Genomic DNA, 27722 nt, shown 5'->3' on the forward strand with positions numbered 1-27722 from the left:
AGAGATTACAACCTTTGGGGTCCTGTTCTTCATACAGCTACCTGTCTCCCTTAACTCATTCTGCAGGAGCTCATCCCTTCTCCTACATGTACAGTGTCCTCTGACTGTTCATCCTCCACTTTTAGAATGTGCCACTCCAAGACATCCTTCACCCTAGCAACACGGAGACAACAGACCAACCTGGAGTCTCTTTTAGGGCCACAGAATACACAGAATAAGGGAGTCACTTGACTCCCTTATGAGAGAATCTCCTACCGCTAGCACTCTCCCAGTCTTGTTTCCCACTTTCTGTACAGCCCGCCCACCATGGTGCCACAAACTAGGCTGTCACTATTGTTTTCTTGATGAGGTGCTGTTCCTCAAGTTTACATTGAGCTTCATTGGAACAGTGAAGGAAGCTAAAGGCAAAAAGAGAATAGAATGGAGTATTAGAGTCATGGGAAACTGGAAGCATGGAGTGACCCTTGCAAACTGAACAGAGATGTTCTGGTATTGGTATTGGTTTATTATTGTCACTTGTACTGAGGTACAGTGAAAAGCTTGTCTTGCAAACCGATCGTACAGGTCAATTCATTACATAGTGCAGTTACATCGAGTTAGTACAGAGTGCATTGATGTAGTACAGGTAAAAACAATAACAGTACAGAGTAAAGTGTCACAGCTGCAGAGAAAGTGCAGTGCAATAAGGTGCAAGGTCACAACAAGGTAGACAAGGGTTTCTGCAAAACCACTTCCAGTTTGCGCTTCTGCAATGTGGTAGAAACCACATTATGAGCACATCATAAGAAAAGATATACGTAGGTTGCTGCTTCTGAAAAGAGTTTTTCAAAGAGTTTTCAAAGGCAGCAAGGATCCGATAGGGCTCGTGAGGAATATAGGGTAGCAAGGAAGGAACTTAAGAAGGGGCTGAGGAGAACAAGGAGGGGACATGAAAAGGCTTTGGTGAGTAGGGTTAAGGAGAATCCCAAGGCTTTTCTCACATACGTGAAGAGCTGAAGGATGACGAGGGTAAGGGTAGAACCGATTAGACGCAAAGGTGGGAAGATGTGCCTGGAAGCTGTGGAAGTGGGTGAGGTTCTCAATGAATACTTCTCTTCAGTATTCACCAAAGAGAGGGGCCTTGATGACGCTGAGGACAGTGTTGGTAAGGTTAACGTTCTAGATCATGTAGATATCAAGAGAGAGGATGTGTTGGAGCTGTTAGAAAATATTTGGACAGATAAGTCCCCGGGGCCTGACGGAATATTCCCCAGGCTGCTCTGCGAGGTGAGGGAGGAGATTGCTGAACCATTGGCTAGGATCTTTGAGTCCTCGTTGTCCACGAGAATGGTACCGGAAGAATGGAGGGTGGCAAATGTTGTCCCCTTATTCAAAAAAGGTAGTAGGGATAGTCCAGAGAATTACAGACCAGTGAGCCTTACATCTGTGGTGGGTAAGCTGTTGGAAAGGATTCTTAGAGATAGGATCTATGAGCATTTAGAGAATCATGGACTGATTAGGGACAGCCAGCATGGCTTTGTGAAGGGAAGATCATGTCTCACAAGCCTGATAGGGTTCTTTGAGGAGGTGACCAAGAAGATTGATGAGGGTAGTGCAGTAGATGTGGTCTACGTGGATTTTAGTAAGACGTTTGACAAGGTTCCACATGGTAGGCTTCTTCAGAAGGTCAGAGGGCAGGGGATCCAGGGAGGCTTGGCCGTGTGTATTCAGAATTGACTTGCCTGTAGAAAACAGAGGGTTGTGGTGGAGGGAGTGCATTCAGATTGGAGGGCTGTGGCTAGTGGCAAGGATCTGTTCTGGGACCTCTACTTTTTGTGATACTTATTAATGACTTGGATGAGGGGGTAGAAGGGTGGGTTAGCAAGTTTGCAGATGACACAAAGGTCGGTGGTGTTGTGGATAGTGTGGAGGACTGTCAAAAACTGCAGAGGGATATTGTTACGGACTCAGTGAAAGTCCCTTTAAGATAGAGTGTGTGTGTATGTGTGTGTGGGGCGTGCTTATGTCAATAGAAGATAAAGGACGTAATGACGTTGTTGAAGAAGAAGGAGAGAGAGAGAAGGGAGAGAGACACCAGCCTGCTTGTTTTTCTCTATCGATGGATGAGAAACAATAACTGTGTTTACCACTGAAATCCATGTATGGAAGTTGGAAGTAATCCGGTGGAGTTCACTTTGTTGCTGACCTGTAGAAGGAAACAGGTATTTGTGTGTGGACGACCACGGTTCGGATGCTTTTCGGGGTGAGGAAGTCACTACCGAGTAAACACTGAAGTGTCGTTTGGGTTCCATCGTGGAACATTTGGATTTCGTATGTACTCTCTCTATGTTTTTCTACATCTACATCTTATCTTCAGACAACGGTGGTTGTTGAAGAAGCCCTTGCCCATGTTTCACCTTATGGCTTGCGGAACTGAACTTTAAGAACCATTCAGGAACTGGGAGTTTTGGACTTTGTCACACACACACACACGAAGAGTTTAGTTTTGGCGTTAACGTTCGAGGTTTAACATTCTTGAATTCTAACATACTAACATTTTTACTTTTATTTTACGTATTATCAATAGTAGTGATTAATAAAATAGTTTTTAACACTGAAACATGCTCAGTGTGTTTCTTTTGTTGCTGGTTCATGACAATATTGATAGGATGCAGAGCTGGGCTGACAAATGGCAGATGGAGTTCAATCCAGGGAAGTGTAGTACACTTTGGAAGGACAAACTCCAAGGCGGAGTACAAAGTTAATGGCAGGATTCTGGGTAGTGTAGAGGAGCAGAGGGATCTGGGGGTTCATATCCACATATCACTGAAAGTTGCCTCACAGGTGGATAGGGTAGTTAAGAAAGCTTATGGGATATTAGCTTTCATAAGTCGAGGGATCGATTTTAAGAGCCACGAAGTAATGATGCAGTTCTACAAAACTCTGGTTAGACCACACTTAGAGTACTGTGTCCAGTTCTGGTCGCCTCACTACAGGAAGGATGTGGAGGCATTGGAAAGGGTGCAGAGGAGATTTACAGGATGCTGCCTGGTTTGGAGAGTATGGATTATGAGGAGAGACTAAGGGAACTAGGGCTTTACTCATTGGAGAGAAGGAGGATGAGAGGAGACATGATAGAGGTGTACAAGATATTAAGGGGAATAGATAGAGTAAGCAGCTAGCACCTCTTTCCCAGGGCACCAATGCTCAATACGAGAGGGCATGGCTTTAAAATAATGGATAGCAAGTTCAAGGGAGATATCAGAGGGAGGTTTTTCACCCAGAGAGTGGTTGGTGCATGGAATGCGCTGCCTGGGGTGATGGTGGATGCAGATACGTTGGTCAAGTTGAAGAAATTGTTAGATAAGCATATGGAGGAATTTAAAGTGGGGGATATGTGGGAGGAAGGGGTTAGATAGTCTTAGGTGTGGTTTAAAGGTTGGCACAACATGGTGGGCCGAAGGGCCTGTATTGTGCTGTATTGTTCTATGATTAAAGTCAGTCGAGTTTATTGTCATGTGCACAAGTACATTATTTTTAGGTACTTGGAATGGAAAAGGAAGGAGTGAAAGGGGAGGTATTTTATAGCTTCATATTTCCTTACGAGACAGAAGGAGATTGTTTTGGCCCATCGAGTCTATGCCAGTTTACATAATAATTCCACCCCCTCACTAATTTTCCCTGTAACCTATTCTCCCCACGTTCTAATGATTTCCCCCATACCCGGATTCTACCACTCATCTGCACATTAGGAAAATGCACTGACCAGGTAACCTACCAATTTGCAGGTCTTTTGGATGTAGGGTAAAACTTATCCTGGGTGCCACACCCAGGGGAAACCCAGGCACTCATAGAGAGAACATGTTAGGTCCACACAGACCGTACCGGAGGTCAGGACTAAGCCCAGATTGCTTGAACCCATGACAATATAATGACATTTTGATATTGCAGAGAACTAATGAAATGCTTTTTTGAGGGTAGTTGCTTGTCTGCCAGAATGTGTGCAGCATTTGCATGAATTAGAGTGTCACTGTATGAGTTTTAAATTCCTGAAAGGAGAATGTGATACAGGAAATGATTGTCACAGAAAGTCTTTTTGCTACATGTAAGTACTGTTTTCTCGTTCAATATGTTGCTGTTCCAAAAAGGAAGGACAAGTCCTTATAGCTCAGGATAAAGAAGTAGAGCAAGTAGACAACCTAAAATTTGGGGAACATGTGGGCAATTCTCCCTATGGTATAATTCAATTCTTTGTTAAAAGAGAGGAAGAAGAGATTTGCTGGAAAGCAAAACTTACAATAGCAAAAGAAAAGGAAATGGAGCTACAAATAAGCTTGCATGGCTTATGAAAACAGGTTGAGTGAACTTGCCTTTACTCCTTGGAGCGACGGAGGATGAGGGATATAAGATGATGAGAGGCATTGATCGTGTGGATAGTCAGAGGCTTTTTCCTAGGGCTGAAATGGTTGCCACAAGAGGACACAGGTTTAAGGTACTGGGGAGTAGGTAAAGAGGAGATGTCAGGGGTAAGTTTTTTACACAGAGAGTGGTGAGTGCGTGGAATGGGCTGCCAGCAACGGTGGTGGAGGCGGATACGATAGGGTCTTTTAAGAGAATTTTGGATAGGAACATGGAGCTTAGGAAAACAGAGGGTTAAGCCTAGTAATTTCTAAGGTAGGGACATTTTTGGCACAGCTTTGTGGGCCGAAGGGCCTGAATCGTGCTGTAGGTTTTCCATGTTTCTAAATCAGAAATATATGTAGTGCAGGAAAGGATTGATATCAGGTACTTTTCAGATTTAAAAAAAAGTGCCTAATGAAGATTGAAATTCCATGGATAAGTAGGGAGATTCCATTTAGTTGTTATCAAAAACAAAGTGATGCTAACAGAGTAGGAAGTAAAGATAAAAGTTGAGCCAGCTGTATATCTAGGAATTCTGGCATTGTGTAGCATTGTGATAGCAAAATTTCAGACAATCACAAAGCAAAGAGTTCATACTAAAGACATCTTGTCTTGCACAGGGGGTTATTGGAATGAAATCTGCCACAAATAGTTTTTGAAGTAGAGTCCATTGGTTCATTCTGAAGAAAACTGATTAACTTGGAAAATGTGAACCTTAAAGTTTATGAGGAGCAAACAGGAGAATGGGATTGGACTGAACAGGTTACGGATGAAAAGGCAGATAGATTTGATGGTCTAAACAAACTGTTTCTGTTCAGTGCCTTTCTATGATTCCAGAAACAGTATTCCCTTATGTGGTTATTGCTTTAAAAAAGTCAAAATGCACACATGTATTTCCTCCCCTCCACTCAGATTACAGAAATGAGAGGTACAATGCATGAGATTGCAGTGGCATTTACTGCTCCCATAATTTCTCCCTTGTCAGAGCTAAACACTGACAATTATTGTTATTCATGTCACTTTCAGCCATCATCAATATGCACATGCAAAGAAGAAACAATTACCATGAACAAATTTAGATCTGATGTCTCTGTTCCTACACTGAATCATAATTTCACATAATTTGTGTCTGAATTTATGAATGATAATTGGTGACATTTCAGAATTAACTTTCTCCATAATATGTGCTGATTCTCTGTATCTATTGAAACAAATGACACGGATTCAATATTGTTTAATGATTTTATTTGCTGTTGTATTTTCAGACAGTCAGAGTTCTGCACCCCTAAATGTAGCACTCTCCTCATGCCAGGTGGATTTAATACAGATGGCTTGTGTAGATGGGAGCTGTGCAAGAAGTACTCTGTTTGTGATGGCTGTGACAGACTTTGCTCGAGATGGAAATCGTGTCAGCAATATTAGGATTGAGCCTATTAAATCAAACAATTTCTTGTGGCATGGTTACACCCCAAAGGATATGAAGGTGAGTTCCAAATAAAGCATCTTAATAGCTTCAGTAGGTTACTTTGAATTTTAATCGCAAAAGTCAAGATGATATCAACCCATGAAATTGTAAATCATATACTGTTGGTAAAATAATTAAGTTTATGTACATTTGCAGATGAAACAACTGAGAAACTTTATTACATACTATTCAAACAATTTGTAGCCCCAGAAATGTACTAAATACTAGCCCCCTTTGGTTTTCCCATCAGATTGCAGGGGTTACATAAAAATGGAAGCTACTTGGAGCATCAAGCCACTGCTGGTGTTTTCCTCCTGAATGGCATAGTCTAACTGAATAATTCACTTTACACCCCTCTCAATATACTTTAACTTTGCTCTTTGTAACTTCCTGGTTTCCATTTTTTTTAATTCATTCCTGGAATGCCAGCATTTAATGAATGACTTCTACCCATAATTATGCTTGAACATCTGCTTTTACATTTCATATTTTTATGTTTTACATTACCAGTACGTGGTTATAATTGCCAAATTATTACATTATTTAAATGTGAAATGGTTCCTGCTTCATCTTGCCTTAAACTTTCCTTTCTCTGACATTTCACTTTATTCATTTATGGGATCTGGGACCTGGGCAAAGCCAGCATTTATTACCATTAAACAGATTGGCTTGTTAGACCATTTCAAAAGGCATTTAGGAGTCAATCATGATGGTGAGTCTGGATTCACACATCGACCAGACTTGATAAAAATGGAAGATTTTCTCCCAAGAGGATGCCAGTGAACTAGATGGGATTATCTGGCAATCCAATAGTGGTGTGGTCATTATTGCTAATGGCTAGTTTAAAAAAAAATTCAGACTATCAACTGAAACTGAATTCCACAACTGTCACAGTGGGATTTGAACTCTGGTCTCTGGATGTTAGTTTATCCCCCTGAACTGCTAGTCTGGTAATTTAATCACTGCACCACTACTACTTACCTAATTGTATTGTGCTCAGTATTTCCTAAGTGCTCTTTCTTAACTTGCCTGCAGACCTTGTTTCATAACCAAGAATTGGGCCAAGCCATGTTGAAGCTAAATCTATCCATTGGCCTATGTTCAATCTTAATCTGTTCTGCCATAACTATTTGAACATTTAATATCATCAAGCTCTTCCTAACTGGTCTGTAAATTTTACACTATATTTCCTTTTATGTAATGTAACTATTCCTGTTGTAATCTTTAACAATAAAAAAGGATTATTTTGGTGCCAGTTTCCATTTTAAACTTTGGTGTTATCATAGTGTTCATAATTAATATCATGATTTCTACAAGCTTTCTTGTCTCCATTTTTACAATGAAAATATCATACCTTGAAGAACATGATTTACAATTCTGTTCTTGCTGTGACCACATTTAATTACAGCTATCATATCAGAATTCTCCACTTTATTCAATGGCTCTGTCTCGCAGTGTTGTTCCTTATCTCTTTATTGGAATCAGAATCAGGTTTATTATCACTGACATATGTCTTGAAATTTGTTGTTTTGTGGCAGCAGTACAGTGCAAGGCATAAAAATTACTATGTGACAAATAGATAAATAGTGTGAAAGAGGAATAGGGAGGTAGTGTTCAGGACCATTCGGAAATCTGATGGTGAAGGGGAAGAAGCTGTTCCTAATATGTTGAGTGTGGGTCTTCAGGCTCCTGTGCCTCCTCCCCGATGGTAGTAATGAGAAGAGGGCATGTCCTGGATGGTGAAGGTCCTTAATGATTGATGCCACCTTCTTGAGGAACCACCTCTTGAAGATGTCCTTGATGGCGGGGAGGGTTGTGCCTATGATGGAGCTGGCTGAGTCTACAACCCTCTGCAGCCTCTTTTGAACCTGTGCATTGGAGTATCCATACCAGGCAGTGATGCAACCAGTTAGAATGCTCTCCATTGTACATCTGTAGAAATTTGTAAGAGTCTTTGGTGACGTACCAAATCTCCTCAAACTCGTAATGAAGTAGAATGACTGGCGTGCCTTCTTCGTGATTGCATCAATGTGTTGGACCCAGGATAGATCCTCTGAGATGTTGATGCCCAGGAACTTGATGCTGCTCATCCTTTCCACCACTGACCCCCTCAATGAGGACTGGAGTGTGTTCTCCCGACTTCCCCTCCCTGAAATCCATTACTCTTGTTGACATTGATTGCGAGGTTGTTGTTGCGACACCACTCAACCAGCTGATCTGCTTCACTCCTGTACACCTGCTTATCACCGTCTAAGATTCTGCCAACAACAGTGGTGTCTTCGGCGAATTTATAGATGGCACTTGAGCTGTGCCTAGCCAGAAAGTCATGAGTGTAGAGACAGTAGAGCAGTGGGCTGAGCACGCATCCTTGAGGTGCACCTGTGTTGATTGTCAGCAAGGAGATGTTATTACTGATCCACACTGACTGTTGTCTCCCGATAAGGAAGTCGAGGATCCAATTGCAGAGAGATTACTAAATATGAGCTTTAATCTGGTTCTGTTGGATTAGTAGCTAAGAAATCTTTGATTGGACACTGGAAAAGATTTTTCATTTCCTCATGTGGTGCCTGACCAAAGTGTTTTTGATAGGACAGTATGGAAGAAACTTGCTGTCAGTGATGAACTCTGAGCTCTGACTTGCAAGTCAGTGGGTTACATTTTAAGTCAGATTCCCAGGACATAAATAGTCGCAGATGGACATTGCACTGCATACAGAAGAAATAGTGGATTGTTCTAGCCTGGAAAGTCTTATACATAGCCATATGTTTTCTGAGCTATGTATATGGGTACTGATTATTTTTTGGACTGGAGCAAAATTGTGATGGCCAAGTTGCACAACTCCACAAGTCTTCTGATGGGGCATTTCCAGCTGCGAATTACACTTGCAACAGTGGAATTATTTCTGTGTCAGATGTGATATAATTTCATTTAGAGCACAGCCAGGAAATTAGATCATCTTGTTCTGAGGTGCAGCTGTCATTAGGCATTTTTCAAACAATCATTTTTTAATAGTACTGCTTTTGGAGCAGGTTCCAAGCCCTCTCAGAGGGTTAGAAGCCCTCTCAGCTCCTACCTACCTTCAGGGGCACCCCTTTTAGTACCAATACCCCACTCACTCACCATCTCGCAACTCTGTGATGGTCCCTCACTTAGGTTCCACCTCCCTGATCTGAGCTCCTTGACCCTGGATCTAATGTAAGCCTAATTGTTGCCTGACTTCCTGATCTCCCCTGCCCCACATCCAACTTTGTTCCTGATCCAAGCTCCCTAACTCTAGTCCTGATGGTATCCTGGCTCCTCAAAATAGTTCAACGCTTACTGAGCCAACCATCTGAACTCCACAGAGATCATTGCTGAAGCTTCGACTATTTATACTGAATGTACAGTGGTCATATTTGCTGATATCACAAAGGTAAATTGTGAGGAGGACACATAGAACTCGAGGGCTGATTGAACTATCCTTACTGCTGTTTCTTTTTTTTAAGTTCTTATTTATTGTGCCTTAATTAGCAATTAACTCTTGTCAACCACCATCAAAACAGAAATTTTGATAATTTTCTGTGGGAGCATGTGTGCAAAAATCGGTAGCCACATTGGCAGCACAGAAGGTCATACAGTTCTGGTCTGAGGAAATAGATGAGCTTCTACGCAACTGCTTTGAGTTGGTAGACTGATTCATGTTCAAAGACTCAGCAGCCATCTTGGATGAGTATGTCACCACTGTCATGGACTTTGTCAGCAAGTGTGCAGAGGACAGAAACTGTGGATGAACCGGGACATCCACTCCCTACTGAAGTCCAGGACTGTAGCGTTCAGATTGGGTGATCTTGACCTATACAAGAAATCGAGGTATGATCTTCGTAAAGCTCTCAGGGATGCAAGGAGACAATATCAGTCCAAAATTGAGTCCCAGACCAGCCATCAGTTGTGGCAGAGATTATATGCTATAATGGGCTACAAAATGAAGTCGGGCAGTATTGCCAACAACAGAGCATCCCTTCCTGATGAGCTTAATGCATTCTGTGCAAGTTTTGAACAGAAGGTGAATGGAAGGTCGCCACCCACCTTGACAGCCTCCAACGCACCTGAACCCACAGTCACCAATGCAGATATAAGATCAGTCTTCCAGAGAGTGAACCTGCGGAGAGCATCTGGCCTGGATGGTGTCCCCGGCCATGTCCTCAGATCCAGCTCAGAGCAGTTGGCAGGGGTATTTGCAGACATTTTTAACCTCTCCCTACTTCAGTATGAGGTTCCCACCTGCTTTATGAAGACCACTATCATCCCAGTAGCTAAGAAAAATAAGGTAACGTTCCTTCATGCCTATCGCCTGGTGGCTCTGACGTCCACCATCATGAAGTGCTTCGAGAGGTTGGTCATGGCGGACATCAACTCCAGCCTCCAAGACAACCTCGACCCACTGCAATTCGTCCACCACCGAAACAGGTCCCTTGCCCTATACTCACCTCTGGAGCATCTGGACAGTAAAGATACCTACATTACAATATTGCTTATTGACTACAGCTCTGCCTTTAATACTATAATTCCAAGCAGAATCATCTTCAAACCCTTAGACCTGGGACCCAGCACCTTCCTTTGCAACTGGATCCTTGACTTCCTGACCAACAGACTGCAATCCGTAAGGAAAGGCAGCAACATGTCTGCCACGATTATACTCAACAATGGTGCCCTAAAGGGTTGCATCTTCAGCCCTCTACTCTACTCCCTATACACTCATGACAATGTGGCCAGATTCTGCTCTAGCTCCGTCTACAAGTTTGCAGGTAACACCACCGTAGTGGGCTGAATCTCAAATAATGAAGAGTCAGAGTACAGGAAGGAGATAGAGAGCTTAGCGACATGGTGTCATGACAACAACCTCTCCCTTAATGTCAGCAAAACAAAAGAGCTGGTCATTGACTTCAGGAAGGGGTCAGTGCACATGGTCCTGTTTCCGTCAATGGTACTGAGGTCAAGAGGTTTGAGAGCTTCAAGTTCTAAAGAGTGAACATCACCAGTAGCCTTTGGTCCAAACAATATAGATGTCATGGACAAGAAAGCAAACCAACACCTCTACTTTCTCAGGAGGCTAAAGAAATTTGGCATGTCCCCTTTGACCTTCACCAATTTTTATCGATGCACCATTCAATCCAGATGCATCACGGCTTGGTATGGCAACTACTCTGCCCGAGACTGCAAGAAACTGCAGAGAGTTTTGGACACAGCTCAGCACATCATGGAAACCAGCCTCCCCTCCATAGACTGTCTACACTTCTCGCTGCCTGTAAAGCAGCCAAGATAGCCAAAAACCCCACCCACACCAGACATTCTCTCTAATCCCCCCTTCCATCTGTCAGAAGATATAAAAGCCTAAAAGCACATACCACCAGGCTCAAGGACAGCTTCTATCATGCTGTTAAAAGACTATTGAATGGTTCCCTAGTACAAAAAGATGGACTCTTTACTTCACAATTTACCTCGTTATGGTCTTGCACCTTATTGTCTTGCACCTTATTGTCTACCTGCACTGTACTTTCTCTGTACTTGTAACACTTTATTCTACATTCTGTTTTTGTACTAACTTAATGCACTGATGTGATGGAGGGCATGCAAAACAAAGTTCTTCACTGTACCTCAGTACATGTGACAAAAATAAACCAATTTACTAATTTACATTTCCTTTATTACTATCATGATGATTGCTTAACCAATCAGGAAATCCTGTGGATGTGTGAACTCACCAGCAACAACCTGTCTTCCACAATTTTGGTGGCACAAATCTGGGAGACTTTAACTTAAGGCCATCCTCTGCAAGTTCCTGATCTGCAGCCAACTCAAAAATGGCAGAAAATGAGCAACAAAAGCAGAATTTCAGGAAGCTGTGGCTTAGATTAAAGCAACCATAGCCAGTGCCCAATCACATTGGGGGCAGGGTGTAGTTTTGGGAAGTACCTATTCCTCTTGGTCTCTCAAAGAATGTGGAGAAAAACATTCAAAGAATATATCATTCTGTGTGTCTTCTGGTTCTGCATCCTCATCCCACTGTCCTCACCAAACAAGAAATCCACCGTAGCTTCCCTGCCTAGATCATTAGCTAAAATTGCATTTGGGACAAGATGATGCATCGGACTCCATTCTACATATTTAAAGAGGAGCCATACACCAGTTTTGAGCCAGATTCATGTTGGTAACCAATGTATCTGTCCATTTGCCCAGTTTTTGGAAAGTGGGCAAGAGTTGAAATCAGCTCTTGCCATCTCCTGATATCATCTGCATTTTAATTGTGTGGAAAAATGTGGATTTGATAGTTGGCAGCATGTACTGGTCAAATCACATTTCAATGTAATAGAAGTTCCAAGTTTTAATGGATCTTTTCATTATGTGGTCATGTTCTAAGGGTTCGATGACCCATGTGCAATAGCAGTCCAGAGAAAGGGTAAATCTGCAATATTTTTATTAAGGAAATCCAAGCCAGGCACATTCAACGTCCTTTTCCATTTTTATCACCTGAAACTTTTCCACATCCTTGCCTGCCTCCTTCAGCTGAACAATATCATGCTCAATTTCTCATTCAGTCACTTCCAAGTTCATAACTTCTTATTGGTCAGCTTTTACTATAAAGGATGCCATAATGATGTATAGATTGATTCATTAATCCGGAAGCTGCAGAAAAAATCCTGCTTTTTCACTATTTGAAAAATATGGAAAGATATGATCAGCATAAATTGGTATAAAATCTTGAACTACTTAAAATCCAATTAAGCATTTTTAAAAAGAAAGCTTGGATTAGAAATTGCACAGATTGAATTCCATTTTAATATAAAGTCAAAATGTTGAATTCAAACCATTTCTAAAAGGAAACTGTGAATTCTTGAATGTTAAATTTTGCGGCTCAGGTGAACATTTTCTTTGCAGATCTCATTGTTTTCTCTCTATCTCTCTGTCTCTGTCTCTCTCTCTCTGTCTCTCTCTCTCTCTCCCCCTCTCCCCATCTCCCCCTCTCTCTCTCCCTCCCTCCCTCCATCATTTCTTTCATTTGTTCAGTTGGGTTTTCAGACATTGTGGTTGGTTACAAAGAGTAGATCATTGTGCCATTAGCTACTGTAAATTAACCCTAGTGTACAGGTGAGAGATAGGATCTGGGAGAGTTGATGGAAATGTGGGGAGAATGAAAATGGGATTTGTGTCAGTGGGGATTCCATGGTCAGTGCAGACATGGTGGGCCAAAGGGCCTATTTTTGTACTATATGAATCTGTGACTCAATGACTCAAAATCATGTGGCCCCTAACAACTCTGGTGAAAGATTTACAACATAAAGAGTTTCTGATCTTAACAAAATGAAGCTTACTTAATTATATATCATCTTTTGGCAACTAAAATTGGCTACTGAAGCAGACTGTTCATTTGACTGATCTGTCATTGAAATTAATGGGTGCCACTTCAGTTAGAGCAGTTTGAATTCCTAATTCTAAACAGACAGTGGTTAATTTTTAGTGCACGTTGCTTCTGTCTAAAACTAAAGTTCTAAATATTTAAAGTGCAACCGAGTGAAATATTTTTTGTTGAATGTAACCAGCTGCTGCTAAGTTTCATGACCCCTACTCTGCTCACTGGTGCATGTTACATTTTAAACAGCCACATTTTGAACTCTCACCTTCAGCAGCATTGACCACAATGATGCGTATCGTGAAATCTTAAACAGTATGTAAAAGAATCAACAGAGGAGCAAAATCTGAATGTCACTTGATGGAGTCGCTGTGAATAATTTATCTCTATGAAACAATTCAACACAGGCAGAATCTTTGTACTTAACTCACTGCACAAATTTAAAACAGGACATGTTTTGATACACTGTACACCTGACCAAAGAATTTGACATTGTGATGTTGGCAATTGAAATGGAGTTAAGAGAACTACTCACCTTAGACCAAGTTCCTTGCACATCCCATTGTGGTTTTATTGTTGCATAGTTAGCATACCATTTGTATGTATCATTGGTAAAATTAGGTATGTAGTAAATTTTAATAGTTTCTTCATATAATAAAATATTTCTATTATTTTTTCTTTTCTATTTTTCTTCATATAGGTAACTGTACAAGACATCCCGACAGGAAATTGTTATTCCTTCACTGACCCTCATATTATTACTTTTGATGGAAGGTCAGTTTTTAACCCTATCGGTGATTTCATTTTTGTGGTGAATTCTATGCTCAGCAAAGTCTGGGAAACTATGGCTGGGAGTGGAGATTTTTTTCACTCAGGTTTCAGTAATAGGTACTGCCGGTGAAGATTTTCTATCCATGGAATTTAGATAGTTGGTGCAACAATGAATATTTGTATGTAAATGTGTTCCAGTGATTTACTCACAGTTCTCTTGTTAATCTGGACCCTTCCACCAAAAACCTGCACCATTAGATATTCTGAAACTGCTAAAGCATTAGCCCTTAAAATGATTGGTTATTCCACTGGGAGTGTTTTATAGATTGGAATAAGGATAAGGTTATGTCCCACAATAGAATTCACTTCTGTTGCCTGTCTCCCAACATATTTATAGAGGAACACACCAGCTTCAATCAGTGACATACTGGTCACCAAAGTACTTGTCAATTTAAACTCATCTAAAACCCAGCATTCTATTTCCCAATCTGCACTCTTTTGTCTCCAGTCTCCAGTAATGGACTGATTTTAAAATTCTCTCTCTGACTTTCACATCTTCACATGGTATCCCCTCTGCTGCCTCTATAACCTCTTACATCTCTCAGTTTTCTGAGGTATATGCATTCCTCCAGCTCAGGGTTCATGTGTGCTTTTGATTTTTATTTTTATTGCAGTTGTGCCTTCAGTTGCTTTGACACTTATGTCAGGAATTCTCACCCTGAACTCCTCTCTCTGCCCCTCCTTCCTCATTAAAGATGCTCCATACCTCTTTGACCAAACTCTTGAATGCATGTCATCATCTCCCTTTGTGAGTCAGTGTCAGATTTTATTTGATAATCTGCCTGTGACATGCCACGGGTCATTTTTCTAAATTAATGGTGCTGTATAAATCGAAGTTATGGATCTGAATGTTAAATTCAAACCAGATCATAAACACTCAAACAACTGAAGCATTTTATTTACACCTTATAACTGAGCATCTAGTAGATATTCATTAGTCTGCAGAGCAGAAAACCATATTCACAACAGGTGCATAGTAATTTGTGTAGGTGGCAAGAAATGGTGCACATGTACAATGATATAACAATTTTTTTAAATGTCTTTGTAGTGGGGGGAGAGAAAAAGGCTTGATGCCAAGAAACAAAATAGAAGGAGGAGTAAGCCAAGTCACTCTTTGAGAGTGCACTGCCATGCAGTAAGATCAGCTGATCCTTTACCTCCAGTCCATATTGTTGCCTGATCACCATGTTCTTGATTCACAAAATTCAGTCTCTGCCTTGAAAATACACAATGGCTAAGCATCCAGGGGCCTGTGAGGTAGCAGATTTTCATTGTTTCCTCATCTTACACTGAAATGGCCCATACCTTGCACTGAGACTCATTTGTTTACTTTGGATTTTCCAGCTAGAGGACACAGACTATCCTAGCTATTCTATCCATTCCTCTCAGAATCTAAGATGTTTCAGAGACATTGTCTCTCATTCTGCTAAGCTCCAGTTAGCATTGGCCAATCTTACTTAACCTCTTCTCACAGGACAACCCTCAAACCAGGAAGCAGTCGAGCATATCTGTGCTACACTGACTCTAAGGCAATTATATCCTTCTTGGATAGGAGGGCAGAAACTGTGGTCACATCAAAACTCTATACAACTGCATTGCATCTAATTTAGTTTTGCATTCCAACCCCATTGCATAAAAAGCTCTCATGCCATTTGACTTCCCAATTACCAGCTGTAATAAAACTTAATTTCTGGATCTCATGAACCAGCACACCAAGATTCATATGCACATGAACATTTCCTAGTTTCTTACTGTTTCAAAACAAAAGTATTTTTTTTATTCTCTCTACTAACGTACGTCATTTTACTTCCCCATATTACACTCCATCTGCCACCTTCTTACTCGCTTGATCTGCCTATATCCCATTGCACCTTCTCTGTCCTTCTCACAGCTCACTTTCCCATTGCCCAGACATGGGAATGACAGAAATTAAAGAGGTGTTGTCAGTCATTTTCCTGTTTGGCTGGATAACATTGCAGCTCATCCAGCACTGAATGTTGGACAAGCAAGTCTGGCAAGCAGACATTTAGTCTATTGTTAGTTCTCAAGTAGGCTGGAAAAGCAGAATCTTCAGGTCAGACAATTGTTGTTGTTAGAGTTTACCACTCCTCTCAGACCAACATTTCTAGTTCTAGGACAAAAGTTCAGCATTTTGTTTGTTGAGAGACCTGATTTTCAACTCCGTAGTCTAGGAAGAACAGAAATCAAAGCCAAGCATGGAAACTATACAAAGTCATTGTGCTAACTAATCTTCCACATACTTTATCACTTGTCGAGGGTTTGTGTGATCTTTTTAAAAAAAACAAGACTGAAGGTTACAATGACTTTCCCAATTATAGACGTAACAGTGCTGCTATTAGTCAGCGTGGCACCTTGCAGTGTGAAAGGGAGAACTAAATTTCAAATACAATTTGTGACTGGAATGCAGCAGTGTTGCTTGACATCGCCAGCTATCTGTGGTACAGCACAGACTTCCAATGTCTTGAGTGTGTGGGGAATTATTTTCTTTTTGCAGCTGACAACTTAGATGGTGCTTTATCTTATTTATGTGGGCTAGGAGCGAATAAAAAAAAATATGACCACATATACCCGGTGAAATCTGCCCAGCGTATCTCCTTTAAAATCTGGAATTGCCTGTTTCCAAAATACTGCTTTTCAAAAAGGGAGTGCTAAGGATATAAATCTACATAACATCAAGCCAACTATTCTGTTACTTTACTGGCATTTTGGTTCTATTTAGTTGTCCATTATGATCAAATGCATAAATATTGCACAGATAATTTTGATTTTTATGATAGATTTAATTTTTCACTGTATTTTTTTTATCAGTGGATGCTGGAACATGAGGCTGAGCAAAGCAGAAGTTCAGCAAGCTGATCTTTATCCCACTTGGATCAAGTAAATACCAGTTAGATCATACTTTGCTCTGTTTTTTGGATAATAATTGTAAAGAGAGGTTAACCCTTAGTTACTTGCATTAAACTTAGTGGCTGTGTGTAGTATTCTGCTTTTGAATTCCATTCCATTGAGTCAGTGGAGCCAAATTTCAGAAACAGGACAACACATAAGCACTCCTATATAGTATGCTTAGTAAAAATAGCCAAGGATGACCTTTTACACTTTATATTCTTGCTTGAGGTTCTCTAAAGAACATTGTCCCATGGTGCCATGGATGCCTTTATTAGGGCCTGGACTCACCCAAGTGGCAACTGGATGTTTTGTGGGTGTTTTAAAGACAGGAAGGTAAACAATATCTTTAAATTTAAGGATTCACAGGACAGCTTGCATTCAGCTTCTTTGAATTTATCATAGTAGTCTCTGTACACTTGAAAATCAAAGAATGGTTGGATATATTGTGTTAGCTTTCAAATGTATCATTTTCCTTCCTTACCCCTTTATTCTCTGCAGTTGTGAAGGGACATTTGCTGCCTTGATTCTGCTCCTGACTTAACCATCCACAGCTGAACAAGAGTCATCTTCAAATGTCTGCTTTATTCCATCTCTCCAACCACCCAACTAAAACTGGAACATGTTTTGCAAGGGGTTCATGAATAAGGCAAGATAGTAATAGGAAAACAAAAGAAACACTAAAAAATCTTAAATTCAATTTGTGTTTTGACCAATCTAAGCTTCTAAACCCAAAATATTATGCTTGTTTTCTCAGCAATTGCACTGTTTCCCCTTTCACTAAAAGTTTGATTTCATTATCTCTGTGCCTTTGTGATGTAATTGCATTGAATTGTTCCAAAATGACATAGATGTTTAGATTTGCATTAAGATAATGTTATTTGTCACAGCTGTTATGAAACTTCAGTAGAAACTTCAGCAGATGTTCCAAACCACTCTGATGGAGTTGCTGCTTTTGACATTTTATGACATCAAAGCTTGGGAATGGACACATAGTTAATGGAATAATTGGTCGAATTAACTCCCATACACCGCACAGAATTCACAAAATGTGTATCATGGGGTGAAGGAGCATTTTGTTCTGCCGTGAGTTATTTGTCAAGTTTCTTTTTCGAAGCTTCTGCCAGATAAACTGCCCACATAATTCAAATAAGTGTGAGGTGTTGCATTTTGGAAAGTCAAATCAAGGTAGGAATTTCACACTGAATGGATCAGAATCAGAATCAGATTTATTATTTTTTAAAATTTTTGTTTTTTTTAAATTTTTTAAAATTTTACTTACAGCGTGGTAACAGGCCCTTCCAGCCCAACGAGTCCGCGCTGCCCATTTTAAACCCAAATTAACCTACCTGTACGTCTTTTTGCAATGTGGGAGGAAACCCACACAGACACATCACTGACATATGGCATGAAATTTGTTGTTTTGTGGCAGCAGTTCAGTGCAAAGACATTAAATCTATAAATTACAACAAAAATACATAGTGCAAAAAAAGGAATAATGAGGCAGAGTTTGTGGGTTCATGGATCGTTCAGAAATCTAATAGCAGAGGAGAAGAAGCTGTTCCTGAATGATTGAGTTTGGGTCTTCAGGCTCCCGTACCTCCTCCCTAACGGTAGTAATGAGAAGAGGGCATATCCTAGATGGTGAGGATCCTTAATGATAGATGCTACCTTCTTGAGGCACCACCTCTTGAAGATGTCCTTGATGGTGGGGAGAGTTTTGTCCATGATGGATAAGGCTGAGTCTGTAATCCTCTGCAGCCTCTTGTGATCCTGTGCATTGGAGGCTTCATACCAGGCTGTGCTGCAACCAGTCAGAATGCTCTCCACCGTACATCTATAGAAACTTGTAAGAGTCTCTGGTGACATACTGAATCTCCTCAAACTCCTAATGAAGTAGAGCCACTGGAATGCCTTTTTTGTGATTGCATCAATGTGTTGGGCCCAGGATAGATCCTCTGAGACTAAATTCTGGTGAGGGAAAAAGATGCTGAAATAGGTGGAGACTCAGTGTTGTGATTCTGGTCTGATGATCTTTGTTTTAAAAGGCAAAGTTAACATGGCAGTGAACTGGCTGGCAGGGGTTGCACTTGTTATTATTGGGGATAGATGTGCTGGTGTAGCTTGGAGAGAAGGATGTAGAGAAGGATCAGACAGAGGTGTACAAACCTGAGTATACTGCCAAGAAACGGAAAGAGAGCTGCCTTAGGTGAAATTTAATGAACTTACAATTTATAGTGGCAATTAAAGAAAGAGGGGGAGGAGATGAGGAAAAAGGTGCCAGATTGAATTTAAGGAGAAGAAATAAAATAATGTGACTGTGAATTGGAATGTCTGGAGGAGGAAAAGCTGGAATGGTGAGCAGTCCGTCAGCAGAACTGGGTCCAGATGTGCTTGTCTGGCTCTGTGAACTAGGATAGGTGGAGGAGTTGGAAATGGGATAGTGACAGCAGAGATCATTTTTCATAATTACTCTGTTGAAGTTTTCTTTCCTGTTAAGATTAAAATTCTATTAATTGTCAGATATAGAAATACTTAAAATAGAGCACAAAACCTCAGATGTTAATTGAGATCAATTTTTCATTTTACAAAGTAACTAGAGAATAAAACTGTGGTTGAGGATTCATGTTGGCACATGAGCAGTTCTCTGTTCTGAGGGGCTATCAGCATGAAATGTATGTGCTGTTATAAAGTTATAAGCCTTAGAGTAGCAGTACAGTGCATTAACAGTCTTAGTGTATTATGAAGGAAAAAGAACTTCACAATATTTCACTGGCTTTGAATCAACACTTTGTTCTTTGGTTACCATAATTACTGGAAATTTAAGTAAGTGCAGCTATCACCAGATGATTTTGTAAGAATTATGTTGGTATTTATCCAGTTAAATATTAAAGAATTAGTTATCCTTTTGAGTTGGAAAAGGAGGATCTGCCAACAACTGCAAGTATCTCATCAGAAAGGTCAAGGGCAAGGTGGCAACCAGATACCTAGAGACCTTCTATCAACTCATTTCAAATCCTATGTTTCCAGAGAGAATGATTGAGCCATTAATATAAAACCATAATTAAGGATTTGATATCTGCAAAGGTTTTGGTGAATGTGCAAAGGCTTTGATGAATCAGCATCTTCAAGCTGCTCGAATGGTTGAGTGGTGCCACAACAACAACCTCTTGCTCAACGTCAGCAAAACTAAAGAGCTACTTGTTGACTTTCAGGAAGGTGAACATGCGACCATCTACATTGTGGGATCAGCGGTGGAGAGTCAGCAGCTTTAAATTCATGGATGTTAGCATATTGGGTGACCTGTCCTCAGCCCAGCACATAGATGCCCAGTACATAGATGTTTAATTTATCTTTTCTCTTGTGAATGCTGCTTATGTAATGCTATATACCTATGATGTTGCTACAAATAAGCTTTTCATTGTACCTGGACTTTGACTTTGGCTTTGAATGTTCCTCAGAACTTAAGCATTTCTGTTGTGCTTCCTCATCCAGCCTATTCCTCTGGAATTTCATGGGTGTTTTCATGTTTTATTTTGCCATGTGTTTCCCTATATAAACCATGTGATTCCAAGTGCTTTCTTTCCTGCTTTAATAACTTACCTTCCCATTTCAAAATTTTGAGCTTGGAAGTATTTCTGATTTTGTATTCCTTTCAACATTCTAAGAATTGTTGATAGACTCTAACAGGACTAGATTAGAGCAAATTTTTCTATGTATCATATTTTCCATATGTTAAATGTTATTCATTCTAGGGGCCTTCCAACAAATTAACAAATTGATATAATTTTATTCCAGACGTTATGACAACCATAAAACTGGGACTTTTGTGATGTATAAGAGCCTTTTGCGAGAATTTGAAGTTCATGTACGCCAGTGGGACTGTGGCAGTCGCCATTATGCTGTGTCCTGTAATTGTGGTGTAGTTGCCAGAGAAGGCGATGATATCATTGCATTTGACATGTGCAATGGGCACTTTCAGGAGACCAGGCCTCATCTGTCAGTCAAAAGCAGTGGATCAGAACCACATCACGTCAAAATAATGGATGCGCACCAGGGGAAGAAAATCACGGTGGGTACTTCCTGAAATCATTGTTAACTGTCTATCATAACATCAGTTGTTATTGATTAGAAGTGAGCTAAGTTGCAGTTTAAGTCATAACTATTTACATATGTGCCTGATAAACCAAAAGGTTATGTTCTATTGTTATAGATCCATCCGTGGGTGGGAGCAATAAATGTGATTGTTAGTTTAAAGAGAAACTATAATATGATAATGGTTTCTTTATGATGTTAACTGGCATCGCAAATTGGATATTTTCACAGATTGATTGTAAAAAGTATCCTCACGTTTATCAGCATTGCATCCAGTGACCATAAGGCATTGAATTCTAAACCACTGTCTTTAGCTGTAAAGTATTTGGAGATGTATATTCATATGATTTACCACTGACTCAACCTGCTTTACACTTTGTTTTTTAAAATGCTAACATACACTAAGTGAAGAAAGTGCTCTTGGGATCACAATCAAGTGAATAACAGAAATTACCGTCATTAGTGGTCATGATTGCTCCACTGAAATTCCCAATTCATTGCTGCCAACTTGGCATTATAAGACATAAAGTTGATTTAATAAAAGTAGTATGAAGAGTTAAAATTAGAATTCTTGTGCTGAATCCCCAATGGTATTAAAATGAGTAGAAAAATACAGAGGTACACATTGAAGTCCATTTGGGTTATAGCATAAAGAAGAACACTTGCTTCATTGTGAAATCTTTCCTTCTTCTAGATTTAATAGATATTTTGAACAATAATTTAAAATAAGTAACTCTACATATTTAAAGTAATGGATTACATTTTATTGTGGACTTAGGCCTTTGCTGGTATCTGTTTCCACAGATTATGTTTCCATCAGGGGCATTTGTCCGTGCAGATGTAAGCGACTGGGGAATGAGCTTAACAGTACGGGCACCCAGTGTTGATTTCAACAACACTAGAGGTCTCTGTGGGATCTTTGATCGAAATAGTAATAATGACTTCCATAGTGCTGATGGGAATCCCATGGCAGCTGCACATTGGAATAATGACCCTAATGATTTCATTGAGGAATGGAGGTACGTATTAGAATAAAAAGTGCAATGTTTGAATTATTTTAAGTAAAAGATAAATGAAAATTTAACTTCAAACTGTGCAAAGTGATGGATCACACAACTTGTATGATAGCTTCGCTGGTGATGCATATCTTCATTTTGCCACGACTAGAAGTACTTTACCTCGGTTTATCAGGTTTGAGTTCCACCTGCTGTAGATATTTCTTTCATTTTAATACATTCTGCTTAAACAGTAACCCTTGTATTTTAAGAATATGCATTTTTTACCTCAGATTTTGACCAAATTGCAGAAGACAAAGTACTTGGCCCCATGCCAGCTCTTGCTTCAGTACTAAGAGTGCCAAATTGGTTTCAATGTAGTGACTTATGCATTACTTTTTGGGAAGTCATTAGCATGTGCAATGGTAATGCCTAGTAGAAGTGTACAGAGTGGGCAGATCATGACATCATTTTGATTTGGCTTGCATGCTTGCTGAATTAGAGTTCTAAGCTCCAGCTAACACCTATCATAAACTTGCACAGCTGAGTGTACGATCATTCAAGGTGGGACAAGGCTGGGTGTCACTTCCTTGACAAATCAATACTTAGTTATTGGATGACAAGAGCTATTTGTTGTTGAGTTGTGTTTTCTTGCACCACAATAAAGCTGAAGCATCAGCCAATGGATATAGCATGATGGTTGACTCCGTGTGTGGGCTAATGGAGTTGTGTATCACTTCCATTCTGGAAAGAATGAGCAAGTTCTACATAAAGCACTGTTCACGGACTCTTGCCCCCAAATTTTGTGACTGAGAAAACTGAGCCACACAGAAGTTGTAACTGGGAAATATAAAAATCTTTATTCATGCAGCAGGTCTACTGGAGAGAGAGAATCTAGTCCTCTTCACACAAAGTTTTATACTTTTTGAACGCAAAGATAACAATAAATGATTAACTACAGTTTCAATGGCTATCATCACCTGCTTAACTTTAACACTTTGAGTGTAGATAGGTAACTTTAGAGAGTTACATATTTACAATGATAGCACATCCCAACTAGCAGAATCTCTTTGAATATTCAATACTGGTGGCTAATTCTAAAGCCTCTGAGCACAAACTCCAGACACCCAGAATGTACGTCCTTTGTTATAGTGCTGAGCGATGGCTCCCTGAATATACAACTAGCCAGAATATTAAGTGTAAAAAAACTGTCCTGAACTATGCATTAAGTGTCAGGGATACACCTTTAATGATGCGTTAACATGGGAGATGGCCACTTAATGCCTTCACTGATGTCATCCTGAAGTTTTCAATGAGCACCAATTAACATGAACATACATCTATTTTCCTCCCCTGCATAGTTTCAGTGGTACAGAATCAGAATGTCCCACACCCAATGATTGGTTTCAGTGAGCCCAAAGCCTCAGTTAAAGTTAAATTGTGAAAGGGTTTTATTTCCTGAAGACTGGTTCTAATTTTAATTAGTATCTGCTACCCACAAATTCATAACTCCAGAATAATCCCTAACACCACCTTATTGACATTTCATGGCAGACCTGACCATATTCCAGGTGTTTTTCTTAAATGAATTGGTTTACTATTGTCACTTGTTCTGAGGTACAGTGAAAAACTTGTCTTGCATACTGTTCATACAGATCAATTCATTACACAGTACATTGAGATAGTACAAGGTAAAACAATACAGAATGCAGAGTAAAGTGTCACAGCTACAGAAAAAGTGCAGTGCAGGTAGACAATAAGGTACAAGGTCATAATGAGGCAGATTGTGAGGTCAAGAGTCCATCTTATCGTACTAGGGAACAGTTCAATTGTCTTATAACAGCAAGATAGAAGCTGTCCTTAAGCCTGGTGGTATGTGCTTTCAGGCTTTTGTATCTTTTGCCTGATGGAAGAGGGGAGAAGAGAGGATGTCCCAGGTAGGTGGGGTTTTTGATTATGCTGGCTGCTTCACCAAGGCAGTGAGAAGTATAGACCATTGGAGGGGAGGCTGGTTTCCATGATGTGCTGAGTTGTATCCACAACCCTCTGCAGTTTCTTGTGGTCCCGGGCTGAGCAGTTGCCATACTAAGCCATGATGCATCCAGATAGGATGCTTTCTATGGTGCGTCGATAAAAGTTGTTGTGTGTATTATGGTCAGTGTGGACTTGATGGGCCAACAGGCCAGTTTCTGTGCTGTATGCATCCATGACTCCTGTGGTGTATTATTAATCACTAAAATAGTTTTAATATTTGCAGTGCCCCTTTGTTTTTATTCCTTTTGCAATCAAACATTATAAATGATGTTGTATTTCTTAAGTATATGATGAAAATGCCAATGTAATAGTGAATACTGTGTTGATAATTCATTTAGGCATAAAAAAATGTTTAGTTGCTTTCTTCTCCCAGTAATTTAAGAATCAGAATCAGGTTTATTATCACTATATATGTCGCGAAATTTGTTGTTTTGTGGCAGCAGTACAGTGCAAAACATAAAAATTACCATCAGTTACAAAAATAAATAAGAAGTGCAAAAGAGGAATAATGAAGTAGTGTTCAGAAATCTGAAGGTGGAGGGGAAGAAGCTAAAGTAACAAGACTGATCATGTTGCTATATGACTAAAACATGCATTCTCAAAGAAAATGCTTGTATTTGGTCAGAATAGTAGTTGGAAAATAATTTTTATTGTCTCACTTGTTTGGTCTGCTTGCTTTAGAATACATCCAGGGGAAAGTTTGTTTGACAAGATACCGTCCCACTCTGTGAGAGAGAAAAGAAGAAATTACTGCAAGTGTCAGAAGGAATATACAATGTCCCTCCATTCCGTGAACAAGTTGACCACTGGATATGGCCATTCTCACCTGTTGTCTAGTTGCTATGCCTATGAAAACGTGGATTATACTTCATTAATTCCTTTTTTGGATATTACTGCAGAATACATAAACAACCCAGAACTATCATTGTCCAGAAAGCGTGACATAGTCCAGTCTTCTGAAAGGTCAGATGGACATATGGCCCTACTGAAATATATCCAATCACAAGGCGCCAAAGAAATTACCCCCAAAGGCAAGTCGCTTACATTTACTGATCACTCAGTGGGATATTCCAGATGGCCAGACGTAATTGATTTTGCTGAACCAGAGATTATGCTAAGTAGAATAAAAAGGCAGGATTTTTATGAGTTCTTACCCACATTCACATTCCAGAGCTTAAGCCAAACTGATCTGGAAAGCTTTACTTACTTTTTCCCAGAAGACCATTTGTCCAGGAATAGACCTGATGTGCAACCAACATGGCCAACTCCAAGTGGACTGACATCAGTGAAAGCCCTAGAGGTATGCCAGCAAGCCCTAGGGAACTCTACTATTGGTGTAGTGTGTCAAGACCTTCTTGGAAGAAGGCTTATTGAGGCTATGGATCTGTGTATTTCAGACATGCAGCTTAAAGATGATCTTGCTTGGGAGGAAGGGATGCGAGCTTTCCTTGACAATGAATGTGAAAGAAAACTTTTGGAAAATAAGGTTAAGTGGGCCCATGGAACAAATGGTCCTCATGTTAAAGAGATTGTTACAGCTCTCCGTTGTCCAAACTTGTGCAGTAACAACGGACATTGCACAGCTTGGGGTTGCCAATGCTATGTCAAATTCAGCTCCTATGACTGCAGCATTTCCAATGGTAAGCATAAAATTATTTTAATCTTTGCAATTTCTTGATCAGAATAATGACCTTGAAAGTACACTCTCTCTGCCAGAAATTGAAGCTTCACAAAATCAAGTTGCCTTAAAAGGACCTGCCCTTTCAATTGCCATTTTGTTGGCAAAAAAATCAACTATAAGCATTAATCCTTGGCAGATCACATTGTAGTTGACAGATGTTCAAGTCCTTGTGGATCTGATGCATAAAGCAGTCTATCTGGACTGCAAGAGGATCAGAGCTAAATGTGAGCTGCTAAAGCTGTTGAGCCTCAATGCCAGCTCTGTGGAATTGTAAAAAAAATTTGCTTTGATTTAATTAATTATTTTATCATTTGAATATCCACCAAGATCAGCTTGTTGCTTGGTTCTGGTACTTGACAGGTTCAGATCAGGGAAGAATTCCAGGCCTGATTGTACCTTTTACATGTGATTAGTATTTTTTTATTTTAAGCTCTGTAAATGTAGAGAAATAGCTGGCCTTTCATCTCTCTCATTCCTTGTGGTTCATTCATTGGGATTGACTTGTTGTTTGGAGGGTCAAATCTAAACTCTCTGAAATCTGGTTGATCTAAACTTTGGCTTTTAGTGGAGAAAGCTAATTGAAAAAATAATAGAAGTTTGGATTAAAATTTGGCATCAGACCGTCCAAATTACATCAAAGTTAAACTGAATGCTTCTGTCTGCCCAATGTTTAACTGCAGCAGAGAAGGATCAGTGAATGTGATTCCTAAACACAAAACAGGGTCTTATTCAAAGAGACAAATAGGATTAATTGGAAATTTTTCTTGTCTTAACATTGTTATACACTCTCATGTAAGGGATATTTGGTGCGACCATTCAGAGTAAAACATCTGGGATTACATTCACTTTGCAGCTAAAATAAATTTAGTTACCTATTATGGCCTGGATTATGCAGGAAAATTAAGTGATTATCAGCAACTTTAGGACATCCATGCATGTTAATATGAAAGCAAATGTTTGAATTCGCCATTTGCCACCATTTTGATGTCCTTATTCTCTTGCCGGTCTCCATTGTGGGGACTTTGCACAAAGATCTTCTGTCAGTGTGGAGGTGGCACGGGGAGTGCTCCACTACTCATTTGAATGGAATGGCCAGGAGGGTGAAAGGTTGGTCTTAATTCATTTGTTTTCTCCCTATTGAGTGTTTAAGTGTTTTGTAATGTAATATCATTCTTCTGAAGAAATAGTCATTAAAAATATTGTCAATTTATTGACCTTGGATTGCAAAGTCCATGATTATCCTTAAGAATCTAATGTTTCGCTGACACACCAATGCAGGGAGACAATAGAGTGACATCCAAAGGCTTGCATTACACACTCAGATGATACTTATTGATTTTTGTCCCCACATGTGTACTGTGCAGAGGCAAGTCTTCATAGTTTATATGATTTTTTATCATTCCTGGGAGTGTGTAATTCAATGCTAGAAACATCTGTTCTGCATGTTCTGTGTTACATACTTAGTGCTCAAGATGGTTCTCCCTTGGGATCCCCACTTCAATCCCCTGCCGCCTAATTATGGCATCAACCTCTCCCAAATCTATCATAGGATTAACCTTTGCCACTGGCCCCTTACCACTGTCAGCCGATCATGATCTCTCCAACGTCAATGGCCTGACCCAGCCCTTGATGTCCCAATCATCCCAAAAGAACAACTTTCTCCTTCCCCATCTGACCTTCCTGTTTTAATTTGTCACCACCTCTCATCTCCTTTATCTCTCCCCTGCTTACTCCAGGCCCCTCGCTTCTGCAGCTAATGAACAGGATCCACAGTCTTGGTATTGGTATAAGGGACTTAGAATTGCTGGTGTAGTGGTTAAGTGTGTCACTTTAATTCTCCACCCCACTCCCCCTCTGACCTATCGCTCTGTGGACTCCTGTACTGTCACAACAAAGTCCATTGCAAATAGAGTATCAGAGTTAACATTTTGAGTCAAAGACAGGTCA

At 40.1% G+C, this 27722-nt stretch overlaps 1 protein-coding gene across 1 annotated transcript in view; it reads left to right on the forward strand.

Moving 5' to 3' along the window:
* LOC127576271 (von Willebrand factor D and EGF domain-containing protein-like) overlaps positions 1-27722 on the forward strand; it is a 199871-nt gene that overhangs the window by 54095 nt on the left and 118054 nt on the right. Inside the window, exons 8-12 of the mRNA XM_052026761.1 lie at positions 5646-5863; positions 13933-14006; positions 20769-21042; positions 21870-22084; positions 24776-25734. Of these exons, the coding sequence (XP_051882721.1) occupies positions 5646-5863; positions 13933-14006; positions 20769-21042; positions 21870-22084; positions 24776-25734 (1740 nt within the window). The remainder of the gene's footprint in view (positions 1-5645; positions 5864-13932; positions 14007-20768; positions 21043-21869; positions 22085-24775; positions 25735-27722) is intronic.

Source organism: Pristis pectinata, chromosome 1, assembly GCF_009764475.1.
Source record: "Pristis pectinata isolate sPriPec2 chromosome 1, sPriPec2.1.pri, whole genome shotgun sequence".
Classification (NCBI taxonomy): Eukaryota; Metazoa; Chordata; class Chondrichthyes; order Rhinopristiformes; family Pristidae; genus Pristis; species Pristis pectinata.